We start from the raw sequence: 15,428 nt of genomic DNA, 5'->3' as shown, positions 1-15,428 counted from the left end.
CTCTTATAGCGGTCATTAGATAGAATCACTATTAGAGAGGTTAAATCTAAGTTGAAAAAATGTATATAAAGTATAATATTGCTTTGGAAATGGTTTAATCTAAAGCCAGATTACTATTATTTGCTGTGTGTCAACATACATAGAGGTAGAACAGCTGTAAATATTCCAATTCCATCATTCTTTTTAAATATGGGTAGTAGTGACCTTTTAAAAAGTGTGTAGAATTTAAAATGGCAGATTTTGGTCTCTGCTTGTAGTTGGCCACCAGGCGGCTCCCTCGTGTAAGCTTTTAAAATAGCGCCTTTTCGCGATTTGCACATTTTTGTCCCCAATCGCGAACCGTAAAATGTCCCTCCCGAGCCGCCGTAGTGTCTAACTGGCGCATATGCTAGATGTTCAAATAAGTCGCGTGCACTGAGTCAACCTGTGTACTAGTTAAGTGTTCGGAAGCGAGAGAATCCTCAACATGACTGTTCAACCAACGAACCCCAATAACCCCATCGTGTTCTTCGACCTCACCATCGGAGGGCAGGTGAGTGGAGGAACTGTTACTTTAGCATCAAGCTAACGTTGCGTCAACGTCTCTCATTCTCACCGTGATGAGTCGTTCCGGTTCAAAGCTATACACTACCTTAGTGGGATTTAAACCTCTCCATTTAAAAACATGTATCTGCTATATAGCGACGCATCGTTTACTTCTCCATCAGCTGCTCATAGTGTGGTGTTTATATTGTAGCATTGGCCATTACTGAACTGGAGGTTATTCTTTTGAGTAAGTTGAATATTGTCGCACGATTATATGTGTTTAATCAAATAGGATGATAGTTATGTTAAGGCTACAGTACGTTCATGGCGGTCCCTATGCAGCTAAACATAGAACATCACCCAGGCTGCTATCACAATAACATTTAAATAACTTTTACAGCAGAAGGAACTATCTTTTATATCTATATCTATATCTATATATCTATATATCTATATCTATAGATATATAGATATCTATAGATTTCTCTGAAGCTAAATAAACCTGAACTGACCTGATACTTCACTCGCATTAGAGAAATTCACTCTTTAAAGTCATTAATGCACAACTAGGGCAAAACAATATCAATAATTATCTCAACATAATTTCAATCATATAATAGTTTAACCAAAGTCTAACATGCAGTTATAAAATACTTAGTTAGGAGGTAAAACACAACTGAGGTCCCTTTTTATCAAGTTTTTGTCATTTTCTACTAAAACAACAGTTTAAAGCCACAGGCTTCACTCAGGAGTAAATATCTTTAAATGTATACGAAATAATAATTCGACATTTATAGTGATAATTATTAGTATTGACTGATATGAACATCTGTATGATTTTAGGCCTTATTGACCGGCCCTATGCACAAATCTGAACTTATTCGCAATCTTTCACATTTTTTAAATAAGAAAGTAGATAATCATCAAACCTATACTGGCCCTTCTCCCCACCATTTATGTTTATCTATACTTGTATACATATAAAATAAAAGCAGCAGTCATCTCCTCCATTGGATTCTCGTCTTTGACTTCTCTTGTTCGATGAGTCTTTCTCCTGTGTGTTGTAATGTTCACTGTGCAAAAGCAGAAACTTTATAACCAGACCTCAGAAACGTCATTGATTTGATACAAATATCTTGGAATGAAAAAGAGGTGGGATTTATACATCACTTCCTTCTTCATGCTCTACCCAGGTATCGATTGCTCTCGAGATCTTGTCTGACTTGGACAATCTTTTGCTGCGTTCCTCATGTGAGGATTATATCTGGACACATTAATCTGACATTTTCTGGAGTTCATTTTCTGAAAATAGCTATATTTTAATCTTCTGTGCATGACACAGACTTTGTTTAGTTTGTCTTTTCTTGGCGCTGCTACTTCCAGTATGTATTATTTTTTCTTTTAAAGCTTCAGGCTATCTTTTCCGCCCTGACAGTTCTGGTAAAGTCCCTGACTGGTTTCACATCAAAATATTTTTTTTTACCATGAAATATTTTTGAGTAGAATTCAGTAATAGATTGAGGTAAAGTTCTAAAAAAACACATTCAGATTTAAAATGCAACGGCCATATTAACAAAGTTGATTTGGAATTTGACTTGGCGAGCTCACCCAAACAAAGACAAGAGGAAAATGCAATACACTCACTTAAAATACATCAGAGTATAAAGAACATTAATAAAATATGAGACCTTAAAATAATAGAATAATAAATCCTAAACCAATGTTAAAATATATAATACAAAATAAATAAAACCTCAACACATGTAATGTGTATGACACTAGTACCAGCAGCAGCGACCAGCTAGATAAAGTGCATAACTTTAGTGAAAAAAATCTGGAATCTGGTTGTTCTTGTCTGTACACTTTTCAGTCTCTTAGGAGAAGGGTGGGGGGGGAATCAAAGTCTTTACGCCTTTCTTTTTTTGTCTGGCCTATGCCCCACCTTGTTCAATTGTCTCTCCTCTGTTGACATGGTTCAAGGTGGAGCTGTACCAAAACATCCTCAGGTATTCACAGGTTAAAAGTTGAAGGCAAACCAGTTCACAGTTGTCATCACATTTGGTTTGTGCAAGTCAATAGTCTTATGTTGTTAAAGGTTTGTTGACATAACCTTTGAAAACAGAAAAATAGAAGGAGACGATAACCATCTGTGACACTGTGTTATTGTGATAGCTTGCTTTTTGATTGGCTGCTGCTACCTCGCTAATTTGGAAACAGTCACATGTGATTCCCAATGACGTTGTTGGTGTATATGGATTGACAAGGCAATTGTAATTACACTTGTGTTCAATGTGGCCACCATGAGTCCTTGATCCCCCCCCACCCCCCTGGAGGTGGTTTGGCCAATCGGATCCAATCCATTAAAGGGGACATATCATGAAAATTCCACTTTGTTAGTGCTTCTACACGTTAATGTGGGTATCTGGCATGTCTACCATGCACTCGCGCGTTTTGTTATGGTTCCTCTAAGTCAGAAACGTCATGCTTGAGTGACTCGAATGAGCTTCCTGTGTATTGTGTCGTCACAATACACTGGAAGTCTCCCTACATGACCTTGGCCCCCCACCCCTCTCTTTCTCTCTCTGTCTATCTGCTTGTGTGCTTCTAGTGGATGGGCAGAGGGAGACATTTAATTATGTGATTGGGAAAATTAAAACTCCAGGACAACAGAAGGGGAATACAAAGTATGGGATGCATATTTGATCATTTATATCATATAAAATATGTAATTTATATCGTTTAAAATCATGGGGGGAGAGGGGGGAGCTGGCTCACTAGCATTTAAAGGAACAGGCACTCAAAACAGGTCACTCTGTGGAGGGCTGTTTTAGACAGGGTAAAAAGGGTGCTGTTTGAAATGATCCTTGTGGTATTTTGACCAAAGTATGTTTCAGACATTTCATTAAGACCCCAAGGAACCATATCAACTTGTGGTAAAATGGGCATGCTATGTCCCCTTTAAGATATTCTAGAGATTAGAATCATATCATTTGATTTTCCCTAGCAGAGGGAGTTGTCATGGAGTTGTTAGATTATAAGATATCTAAGCATGTCTCGGAAACTTTGCAGCCCATTCGTCTTTAAAGTTCATTCTCGACCTCCTAGACAGCAGCTGAGAAAACAGTTCCATCACAAGGTCCTGCAGCTTTTTGATTATAACTCACTGTCTTCATCGAGGGCCGAAATGAACATTCAACCTTTTTGAATTGGTGAAGATTTGGCTTAGTGTGACAAAGGGTAGCAAAATACACATGATTTAGTGAAAGAACAATTCAGAACTGTGTTTCAGAATGTTTTTATTTAGACACGCCAGTTTAAGGAGGTCATCATAACATATCATTAACATAACATTTCCCTAAAAGTATAAAATCACCTTTAGATAATAAATCAGCTTTAGAGCTGTGCAAACATATAAACATATAAAAAGTTAGAGAATATAAAATTTATAGTGATTTTTGTAAATATTTACAAATGTTTGCTCCTCAAAAGTTTATTTTGTCAACTACACTCATTTCATGCTTAATTCGGGAAACTCGTCCAGGTGCTAAAAAGTTGGATGACCACACTGCTTTCCAAAAGCTTTTAAGGTGGCCGGCTGCAGTGTAGGTCCTAAATCATGGCAGGGTTAATTATCTATCTCTATATATGGTAAATGGAGTTTTCATTATCACCACACTCACATATGCAAACAATTTGTAGTTGTACACAGACAAGTCTTAATTAGCTTCCATATCTCATGGTTTTCACTTCTGCTGTCAGTTCTGTGATGTAAAAAGTTTATTGTGGAACATTTAATGTCAGATGTAGAAAAAAGGGTTTGTCTTCCCTTTTGATGGATTAAACACACCTGTAGGGAGCTGCTGCTGCCATGTTCCTTTACTCAAATGCCAGAAAACATGCCATACGCATACATTGTTAGGTAGATTGCTGTATGGCCCAAGTGACTTGCTCTTTACCCAGAACACCACTCCCAGCAGTAAGCTTTTGGTGCACTCGAGCCAAAATAGGTTAACACTGATGTAGGCAGGCACTACAAAGCCAAAGGCCAGACAAGCTGCAGACACTGTGAGAAAAGGCATCCAAACTAAAGCAAAGCCCAGAGTTAGACTGAGCGACAGAGGCGGCCGTAGCCAGTTGCTCTCCCCCAGATCATTTTCCTTACTGCTTTTTGTCTCTGTGGATGGGGTTGAAGTGAACAAGTCGCTCCTCTGGTTCTCTGGTTCTTCCCTCGATTTAGACAACCTGTCAGCCTCCCTCACCCACATGGGAATGCTTGTTGAAAAGGGCAGCATCATCAAAATTACTGCAGAGAAAAGCCCCAAAATGAAGTAGGTCATAAATGTGGACTCCTTTACTTCACACGCCAAAGCCTTTATCCCTGTCGCATAAACCAGTTGCATCAGCTCAGTTTTTGTAGAAGCAACGGCGTAAACAACAGCAAGCATCCACACCAGCAATGTCAGCACCACGTTCCTGAGGAATTTGCAAAAGGTGCTCTTATTGGCCAGGTGGGTGTCTTCAATCGAGTAGTCAATTATACCCATGGCAATCATGGGCATGGGCAGTGCTTTAAATGCTGCTGAGATGTGAGCCAAAAAGTAGCAAAGTGACACAGGAGAACTCTCAGGCCCGAGTAACCACGCAGCTGTCATGTAGAGCACCATCGTCAGGTCACCGAGGACGATGGACAGGCTGCACATGTTTAAGAAGGAGGTATACAGCTTCCCGGAGCATAGGAGAAAGACCACTGTGTCCATTCCAAACTTGGAAAGCATAAGTAACAGGCTCTTCCCAGTGTTGTCTATATGATGGCCAGACGTCTCGTCCCATCTCTCGAAGATGGCTAGCATTTTGAAGTTGTTGCTAGTTTCAAGAAACACTGGAATGTCCGGCAACATTGAAGTTATCGTGCTCAGTTCAGTGAGAAGATGCTCCAGGAAAAGCTGTGAAAGACAAGATAAGATTGGATATGGTCAATAATTCAAAAACAACAACAAGGGTGTGGCTTTGGAATGTGGAACACACTTTAGCGGGTCATGCAGGGACGGTATGGATGATTAGGTAGTAAGTTTCCACAGAAAAAAAGTTTTCAGCCAAGAAATCAGCATCTATATGCATCTAGTCTCATAATCAATATAGCCATTATCTCCCAGAGGAAAACTTTACTGCACAAATTAAGTTAGCTCTTCTACAGCTCGGGAGACAAACATGTGATTCATTTTAAACTTCATATTTATTTTAATGAATTCTTTCTTCTTTTTTTTGCAACATGGAGCCAATCTGATGCCGAAATGTAGAATGTGACACCCACACCACACACACACACACACACACACACACACACACACACACACACCCATTTGGATTTGAGACTAAGGGTCATAAGCTGTAGAAGAACAAACTCTGAGCAGTAAAAATCTTCCTCAGGTTTGTTGGCCTTAATATGAGTCCCACAAATGAGAATGGTTGTTGCTGTGTGAAGAGGTGCCCCTGCTCTCTTCCGCTCCTGCTTTATGTCATATTTTATAAATACATATATATTTTATGATGCAGTGATATTTTTTTCAGGTGAGGTGGCCTGCCTCTGCTACATATCAGTGGAATTTGATACTCCACAAAATATGCAGAAAATCTTGATACATATTCCAGGCTCTTAAAGTCTTTACACTAAAAGATCTGCTTTTGAATGGTTATGAAACTTTAGCCTATCAGTTATAAAACATCCATATTTTGCAGGTACATGTTAGGAATATTCTGTCATGCAAAGGTTACTTTCATAAAAGTTTGTCTAAATAAAATTGAGATATAAGCCAATGTTGAACAGTCAGAGGAAACATTTGATGGTAAATGCATGCAATACATCAGGATTAATTGTATATATTAACATTCCACTTTACTGCGTAAGGAAAAGCCAGAACGTTGTCAACACTGATCTCATTCTACTTCACAGTTTTCCCAGCAAGGCCTATTTAAAACACATGATTTTCACTAGCAATTATACTTTTTTTCCCCCTGTAAAATAAATAAATTTAGCTTTTAATAATTGCAGTTTGGTTCTGGAATATGTTGTTTTGTCACAAAAAAATGAAAAAATAGCCTATCAGTTCTGACTTCCCTTTCTCTACAATGGATTTCATGTACATTTTACAATGTTAAAACCATAGACTCATTCATCGTGCATGTCCACATTACTTTTAAAATCGATGACGGGTAAAACACGTTCTGCCATTTGAAGTATGCAGCATTTATTCAACAAGGTGAAAGAAATAAAATATTGTGTAGCTCTAAGAAGCCTATACCTCTGTGCTCAGGGTTATCGTCGCCCAGTGAGACTCTGTAGACGTACAGATGCTCAACTCTGGTCCAGTGATGCAGCTTAGAGTCCTGTGTGTGCTCGTCAAGTCTCGTCAGTGCAGGACTCTGAGTTCTGTCAGGGAGACTTGTACTTTATGGCCCCACCTTTCTATTTGTAAAGGCTAACAACTGGTTGGACACACCTTTTGTTGTGTTTGAGAAACCTGCTTGTTTTCCCTCCCATATGCCCCAGGTGACAACCACTTGCTATGTCCTATTTATATTTCAAATGACAGGCAACCCAGTTAGAAATTCACTTCCTCCATACACCGCTTGCTGGTTCAGACCACACCCTGTTACCGGGTTGTTTGGGGCTTGCGCTGCGTCCCGATACAATTACATGACAAATGGCATCAAGTGCTGCTTGTTGGAGGCCTGAGGTTGCTACCTGACTGTGACAAAAACACCGGGTTGGCTGTCCTTTCAATGAAATCCTCAGTCAGAGGTTATAACCAGCTATACTTGGCCTCTGGATATCGTATTAATTATGTAATAGTAATAATAATCCACATGCTAAAGTTGTGAAGCATGTGTAATGGTTGTTCGTTTTGAGTGAATGTTTGCCCTTGGTGTGTATATTAAAGGGGACATATCATGCAAATTCCACTTTGTTAGTGCTTCTACACGTTAATGTGGGTATCTGGCATGTCTACCAACCCAAAAACTCTGGAAAAAAAACACTTGCACGTTTTGTTATGGTTCCTCTAAGGAAAAATTAAAACTCCAGGACAACAGAAGGGGAATACAAAGTATGGGATGCATATTTGATAATTTATATCATATAAAATATGTAATTTATATCGTTTAAAATCATGGGGGGGAGGGGGGAGCTGGCTCATTAGCATTTAAAGGAACAGGCACTCAAAACAGGTCACTCTGTGGAGGGCTGTTTTAGACAGGGTAAAAAGGGTGCTGTTTTAAATGATCCTTGTGGTATTTTGACCAAAGTATGTTACAGACATTTCATTAAGACCCCAAGGAACCATATCAACTTGTGGTAAAATGGGCATACAATGTCCCCTTTAAGTGCCCATAAAAGACAAAGTGCGTGTGGGAGATGCGGCCCTTTGAACTTCTCTACACGACTCTGAATTGAAAACCTTCGTCCTTTTGTCTAAATCAGTTAACTTTACCCATTTTCTCATCTTTCTTAGTATTTATTTCAATTTCAAATTGGTCTCAAAGGTGATCTTTGAAATTCGACACTCTTACTCCAGCATCACAATAAAAGTAGTTCAACAGGATGGATCAGTCAAGCTGAGACAGTAAATCTATTTATCTTTGCCTGACTTGATAAAAGCTGTCTTACCGGTCATTAAGAAGCCTGACCTCGGTGGATGTTGCACTCCAGCCAGAGAAAACCCTCAGCAGATCAAATGTTTGTTCCATGTTACTCTGCCTCTGTGTGTCATTTTGTCCCTGGGATATTTCATATTCCGCATGGCCGTCGTAGCAAAGATGGGAAATGTAATGGCTGCTTGTTTTACAGTGAGTCGTCGGCATTATGTCCAGTAATGTTTTACATATTTTGATTATGCGTGCTTTGACCACAGGGAAATTGTATCACTATCGGGTTGCATTATCATGTATTGTTGAAATGAAACAGCGTCAACTTAATGTTCTCAGCGAAACCAACAGAGAACTGAAATATGTACAATGTTTACACAAAGACAGAAATGAAAAAATGACTGGAATGATTTTCTACTTATCAAGAGAAGAAGGTGCAGTCTGTACGTGTGATGTTTTTGTCTTCATGACAAATCTCATTTTGTGTTCTTTAACTGTTTATCAGGATGTCGGACGGATGAAGATCGAGCTGTTTGCTGATGTGGTTCCAAAGACGGCAGAGAATTTCCGGTGAGGAGAAAGATGGTGTTTTTTATTTTCATGACAATTCACATTGTAATTTGCTGTCATGGAATAGACTCTGAGTTTTCTGAGTTGTTACTTACAGTTTCATCATCTCTTGCAGGCAGTTCTGCACTGGAGAATTCAGGTAAGGCAGTGAAGGGTTTTCTTTTTTGATGGTACAAAAACACTCTGCTCACCAAAACACTGCAGCGGAAACGGCCTACACATTCATCCCAGCATTTAATAAGAAACAATCTGACATTTGAAACTTGAAGCTGTTCCCTTTATCAGGCTAATGCATTAGGAGAAACCTGGTTACCACAATAGGTTTCTGTCGGCCACATCCTCTACATGCTCCACCACATGTGTGCATATGAAAGAAGCAGCAGTTTGCTGCTGTTTGGCTTCACTGAGCCTAACATCACCCTTCCTGAATAACTGGTATCACAGAGGTGGTTATCAAGTGACTCTTTCTTTTTGTGAAGCTGTAGATAATTCTGAAATAGTTTCCAAATATTAAACCTCTGGTGCAGGTTAGTCATGCTGCAAATGTTGGCATCATAGACTTTGTAGAGATGAATGACACGTGTCCACTTCCTCTGTTTGTACAAAAATTTAAATATAATATTAATAATATAATCTAAAATATTCTGGATATGGACATATTGTGCTTTTGACATCATTTGGAGCCAGAGATTGCGCAGTAGTGATTGGGATGTGGAGCCATGTTACCACGACCAGTCAGTCACAGCTGTCAATCATGATGTTTTTATAGCAGCAAAAAATATAACATAAAATCACAGAAACCATTTTTGAGAAAAATTTGTTTGACGCATACTTTTGATTTTTTTAGTTTGGTGAAAGTTCCATCCAAAAATACAGGAGGCTGGGCTTATGACTCCTACTGCAGCCAGCCACCAGGGGGAAATCAGGATGATTTGGCTTCATCTTTAGGAGCTGTCATGTCACCCTTATCTATATATAGTCTTTGGTTGCCACAGTGATTTCTCTCAGTTTAAAGTCCACCAGCTTGCTATCACCACTTAGTCTCCCACCCACTTGTCTCGCTTCATGGTACAGACCCCAGAACCGGGATGGAATTGTTGTGCCATGAGTACAAAACCTCCAGAGAAGGAAGTTTATTGTCCTGCATGCAGGACAATAAGCATGCAGGACAATTATAAAAGGAATATGTCACCATTTAACAGAACCAAGTGCTCCTCATGCCAGCAGTCTTCCCTCGTGGTGTGTAGACTTTGAAACACAAATGTGTTGTCATGAACACCTCAGACAGCTCCAGTATAAAAGGACCCTTAAAATGATGGCTGCCAGCCGTCATGTACCTTGGCCTGCAGCCTGGTGTGTATGGATTGACCAGAGACCCATTTACTGTCAAAACTGATGAGACATAGAAAGGTCTACTTGGTGAAAGGTTATAGTTTGTAATGCTATACACTGTGTTTTATCTTTATGGCTAACTTAAATTTGTTCTGTCTCAAACATCTGCACCCCAGGAAGGATGGAGTCCCTATTGGTTACAAAGGCTGCACATTCCACAGGTACAAGTTTTTTTTGTCAAGCTCACCTTGAGCTCAGATGTTGGAAGGATTGTTAATGGGTTACTTATAAAGTTATTTCAAAATCACTTCAACAAGAAACCTACCGCCTCTTGAGATTTTGGAAGTTGGTATTTAAACAGCCTCTCCTAGAGGCACTCATTTAAAGTTTTTTGAAAGAATGTGATTTTTATTCAGGCTTAGTATTTTATATACACCTAATGTTGTACATTGTGCAAACATAGCAAACTCTCTACTCCAATTATTAAACACATGACATTTCAGAGCCTGTTGGTAGTCCTGAGGGGCCCCTCCACACCTGAACGCGACACACAGCAACTTGAACAAACATGAAGGACGGTTTAACAGCAACATCCTGTTGTAACCGACTGTAATTATGTGGCTTATTTTCTATAGTGGTAGCCAAACATAGCGTGACTTTCAGCTATGTTTACAGCCAGAGATCGTCAAATGCGCCAGAATGAGACCGGTGATAGGCCTGGTCGCGTGTCACTCAAAGTGCAGTCAGCCAATCAGAGGATTGGGGCTCAGGAGGCAGGAGAAAACAGCCTGTTCTGTCTGCAGCTCCAGAGAGAGGCAGAAGAGAGGACATTGAAATACACATTGCTGCAGTTTTTTTTTACTTTAAACCACTGATATATCATCTTAGGGGTACCAATACGTCAAATTAAATCCCAGAAAGGTGTAAATTATGGGGCCTTTAAGCTAAATTTAATCAATGTTTTCAATTGTTTGTTGGCAGGGTGATCAAAGGTTTCATGATACAAGGAGGGGACTTTGTAAATGTAAGTATATGCACACTTCAACCGCTGCCTGGTTAATGTTCATGGCGGAAAATGTCCCAGAATCATTCAAGGGGTAATGTTTGGTATCTGTCTTTGTTTGCATGCATGGTTTGGATAAATGCAACACTGAACTGAAATAACTTGTAACACTCATATCTTACACCAGAGCAACATATCTTCTTATTCTTGTGACACAATTAAAAACAGAGTAGCTTAAAAATGATCTTGTGCAGAGAGTGTTGCTCAGACATTTGAAAAAAAATTAAAGCCCTCAAGCCACATCTACACCAAAATGTAATGGGTTCTATATGTTCCATACTAAGACCAAAACCCTGAGGCATGTATACTAGGTTGCTTCAGTGGATGGTACAGTATGTTCTGTATGCATCATCCACCTTTTTACACACCCCTTCAACTATCGGAATCAGCCCAATTGGCCAGATATCTGCATATACAGAAAATTTGACTCTAGACTGGCTTTGCTCTCACTGTAGTATTTACTGCTGCTGATTTTATGAGTCACCAAACAAATTTCGTTGTATGCCTACAATGACAATAAAGTATCTTTCTGTCTGTCTACTTGCATGGCAAACCAACATACAGCAGACATTAAGTTAGGAATAGTGAAAAAAAAACAAAACAATAGACAATACGTAAAAAGATGAATTTGAAATTAATACACCACAAGTACACTGCACAAGTAGCGCAATAAAACTATCTGCCATTCCTGGTTAAACTATATGAACCCCTGTTGTGATGTTTGAACGGAGCTGGAGGAAAATACTTTGTTCTGTCACCCTCTGGGGGAAGTGTGTTGAATTACAGAACATCAGAACAGTTGCCGTGTTCAGCCCTCTTCATTGTGTCCTGTCTTATGTACTGTTTGTCTTTTGTGAAGGGGGATGGCACTGGTATCTGCAGCATCTATAGGGGTCCCTTTGCAGATGAAAACTTCCGAATGAAGCACTCTACGCCTGGTCTCCTGTCCATGGTATGTATGCAGAGTAATCTAAAAGACAGGGATACTCCTGAATCAGGAACGGGTTTATTTACTTTGACTTCAGCCAAATCAAGACAGGCGTTTCCTACAGTCATGTTGAATATCCTGTATTGTACTGCACAAATACAAAGTTAATTAGGGTGTGATTAATCCATTCAAAGTGGCGTGACTGCCCCAATCTCTATAGACAATAGGATTTGATTGATGCATTCAGAGTGAGTTAGACCTGGAATTAATGTTTAAAACTGCCTTTATTTCTTAGTAGTCTGACTTTAATCTTTCCATATAATGCTCCTCAGGCAAACAGTGGTCCAGGAACAAATGGCTGTCAGTTTTTCATTACCTGTACTAAATGTGACTGGTTAGATGGGAAGCATGTTGTTTTCGGTGAGTAAGTCTACAGTATTCATTTTGTATTCATATTCATTTAAAGCTGCATTATATATTTGTCCATGTGCCAGAGTTTAATTGTCTTGTTCTCAACTGTTTCAGGAAAAGTGGTCGATGGTTTGCTGATGGTGAGAAAAATTGAGGTAAATACTCATTTGAATATTAGTTTATGTAATATGTTTGTTAAAATGATTCCAGGAATAAATCAGACATTTTAAACTGATTTGTACACTGACAAGATCACTTAGCAAACCACAGTGAGGCCGGGGCTCACTCCCTCACCCGCAACCATAATAGTACAAATTTGAAAATGCTAATTTGTTTACAATTCATATAAATATTTTCATCTTCATAAGGAGTGCCACAATTTGTTATGTCCTCTGAATCTTTCCTCATCTCTCACATGAATGTCAGAATGTATCATAAATGCCTGTTTATCGTTTTTGACGGTCTTCACTGTACTGGATATTACCACCTCCATGCTGATGTATAAAACGCAAATATTTCACAGCAGAACATCCAAACTGTGACTGAAATCCAACTGTTGACATTTACTGAAGTTGGGTGTAGTGTTAACATGATTGATCTTTGTTGTTCTGAAATTTTCCTTCTCCCTCCCAACAGAATGTCCCCACGGGGCCAAACAACAAGCCCAAACTCCCCATCCTCATCGCACAGTGTGGAGAGATGTGATCAGCTTGTTCACAACAACCAGTGTAAAAACTACACATCCTCTGTAATCATGAAGTTGTGTCTAAATGTTGTTTGATACACCTCAGCAAATATCAACCTGCATAGTTTTTCCGATGAAGGACATTATAAAGTTAATTCGATCATTTTGGCCATTTTCTACGACCTAATCCCCACTTAAAGCTGCATCTAAACCCAAATAAGATGAGTCACATCTCTGGTGGGTGTTTATTACGTGGGTTTTAAATTAATTCAGTGGAACTTCATGTTCCCCGCGGTGATTGACAGTTTGTGTATCCTGTGACTGAAAATAGAGAATTTGTAAGCATGTTGAAAAAAAAAATCGCATTTCTAATTCAAATACACTATCATTTATTTTCAATAAACTGTTTTACATTTTTTATAAACTTTTGGAGGCTCTCTTGTTTATTTAAAAAAGCAATATATACATTAACATTGTCATTATATTGTTGTTATGTTGCTGTCTCTCGGCCCCAAACAGTAAATGTGTCCATACGATTTAAAGTATGCATGAGAATATTTGATAGGATATTTAAGCTCACTGCAGTAACAAGGAACTATAAATGCTGTCCATCAGTTTAAATGTGTTTGCCACAGGTAGTGATGCAGCGTAAGACCAATTACAAATGGGTAGCAAAGCATAAAATATGTTGTTAACTATCAGGTCCTTTAGATCAATTTTGCCCAACTTTTTATTTGTCATTTGAGATTCACTTAGTGTGTATTTAAGATGCATATCCATGGTTAAAAACTGAGTTCAACATTGCATTTTAAGAACATTGTGTACCCAGCGTAATATGCATTGTCTTCTGTAATTATTTCTTATTTTCTCCTCGTGTCTGTGACCTTGGAGAAAAACTGATCTTTTTCTGAGTCTATGGCTTGGAAAGGGATACAATTTATCAAGGAATTGATTAGACAATTATAGTAACAGATTCTAAGGTGATAGTGGGTCATAATCAATCTCCGCCTCTCTGGTGCAGAGGAGGGAAACACTGCAGCGAAAGACAACGAGAGTCCTCAAAGGCATACACTGCGGTGCCAAGCCATCCTCTGCTGAACTTATGGTTACCTCGTCTTGTCCCAGCCATCCATACAAATCTTAGCCTCCAGAGCCCCTCCCCCATCCACGCTCTCCCTCTCCTGCCTTGGACCTCGTTCCCTATAAGCACAAAAGAATCCTTTCAAATGTAGGCTCTGTTCTTACGGAGGCAGGAAGAAGGTTTGGGTTTTTTTTGGGGGGGGGGCTCTTCGTGGGGAGCCTTTCTGGGGTCAATGCTAAAGCCCATCTTTGTGTGGGAGAATGGGGCTCGGCCATTAACACCAAGTTCTTCACACATTAGCCAATGCTCATAAACAGTGCCAGTGGAGCATTAACATGACAATGGGTGGGGGTGGGGTGTGTAGGGGGGGTGGTTCTGTGGTGGAGTCCTCACACTCAGTCTGGGTCTGTGCTACTGGAAGTGGAGTTTCTGAACTCACTCTGGATAACGACAGCATTTAACTGCTTTATTATTCTGGCCAAAGTGTGTGTATTACATCAGGATTGAGTTTCCTTATTTGAGCTTTTCAAGATTCAAGAGGGATAATCATGTAACAGTTCACAGGAAATAGGACTGATAGTTTGAAATATTCTACCAGTGAATCCTGAATCCTTTCAAGAAACAGTCATGTGATATGGGGTTTCACATTTTGAAGGGATATTGCAGATATTATTCATAGAGGGTGCCGTGTCCCAAGATGACCTATGTCGAAAACCGTCATTTATTGATATAAATAATATTACCACATCTAAACAATTAAGTCATTGAATTATCTGTGTTGTGTAATGACAAACTTGTATGTTCTCTTTGTTGTGACAGCGGACTGTATATAATGACAATAGTAGACTGTCTAGACTGGTGAGAACTTGATGTTCTGTATAGCGCATCCAAACGAGCTCTCTTCTCAAAGCCTCCATGGTATATGTTTGATATGTTTCACTAAAACTGTGACAGTGCATCAGGATCATAAATAAAATGTAACATTTACATAATGTTCAGTAAATTAAATATGTATGCTTTCCTGATGTATCTCTTAATTTACGTAATTTGTCCCTTGATGCATTTCTGGGCTGCACGTGGTGATATATATATATTTATTGTCTACAGCAATATACTTCATATTTTGATATAAGTGACAGCATCCATACAAACAACCCTTCTATTTATCCTTTATTTACCAGTTAGAATAAAT

At 39.1% G+C, this 15,428-nt stretch overlaps 2 protein-coding genes across 3 annotated transcripts; one reads left to right on the top strand and one right to left on the bottom strand.

Annotated features, from left to right (window-relative positions):
- The first annotated feature begins 326 nt into the window (after positions 1-326).
- ppih (peptidylprolyl isomerase H (cyclophilin H)) lies at positions 327-13,579 on the top strand. Its single transcript, XM_035159994.2, has 9 exons — positions 327-532; positions 8,672-8,736; positions 8,852-8,875; positions 10,245-10,289; positions 11,050-11,092; positions 11,991-12,083; positions 12,392-12,479; positions 12,585-12,625; positions 13,107-13,579. The coding sequence occupies exons 1-9, from the start codon at positions 467-469 to the stop codon at positions 13,173-13,175; spliced, it is 534 nt and encodes a 177-aa protein (XP_035015885.1). The 5' UTR covers positions 327-466; the 3' UTR covers positions 13,176-13,579.
- si:dkeyp-100a1.6 (probable G-protein coupled receptor 160) lies at positions 3,805-8,509 on the bottom strand. 2 transcript variants are annotated; one of them, XM_035159992.1, is made up of 3 exons: positions 8,189-8,492; positions 6,825-6,952; positions 3,805-5,468 (listed from the first exon to the last, which is right to left on the bottom strand). In XM_035159992.1, the coding sequence occupies exon 3, from the start codon at positions 5,421-5,423 to the stop codon at positions 4,323-4,325; it is 1,101 nt and encodes a 366-aa protein (XP_035015883.1). In that variant the 5' UTR covers positions 5,424-5,468; positions 6,825-6,952; positions 8,189-8,492; the 3' UTR covers positions 3,805-4,322. The 2 variants fall into 2 exon arrangements, with proteins under 2 accessions (XP_035015883.1, XP_035015884.1); XM_035159993.1 differs by lacking the exon at positions 6,825-6,952 and having other exon boundaries at positions 8,189-8,509.
- Positions 13,580-15,428: the final 1,849 nt, after the last annotated feature.

The sequence above is a fragment of the Hippoglossus stenolepis genome, chromosome 6 (assembly GCF_022539355.2).
Source record: "Hippoglossus stenolepis isolate QCI-W04-F060 chromosome 6, HSTE1.2, whole genome shotgun sequence".
NCBI classification, from domain to species: Eukaryota; Metazoa; Chordata; class Actinopteri; order Pleuronectiformes; family Pleuronectidae; genus Hippoglossus; species Hippoglossus stenolepis.
The sequence above is the reverse complement of the archived record's forward strand: the minus strand, read 5'-3'. Positions and strand labels throughout refer to the sequence as shown.

Excerpts from the sequence above, each read along its gene's own strand:
- si:dkeyp-100a1.6 (XM_035159993.1), bottom strand. The coding sequence starts at position 5,423 with ATGTTGCCGGACATTCCAGTGTTTCTTGAAACTAGCAACAACTTCAAA.
- ppih (XM_035159994.2), top strand. The coding sequence starts at position 467 with ATGACTGTTCAACCAACGAACCCCAATAACCCCATCGTGTTCTTCGAC. Across the intron at positions 533-8,671 it reads ACCTCACCATCGGAGGGCAG|GATGTCGGACGGATGAAGAT; the intron begins GTGAGTGGAGGA and ends ACTGTTTATCAG. Across the intron at positions 8,737-8,851 it reads AAGACGGCAGAGAATTTCCG|GCAGTTCTGCACTGGAGAAT; the intron begins GTGAGGAGAAAG and ends CATCTCTTGCAG.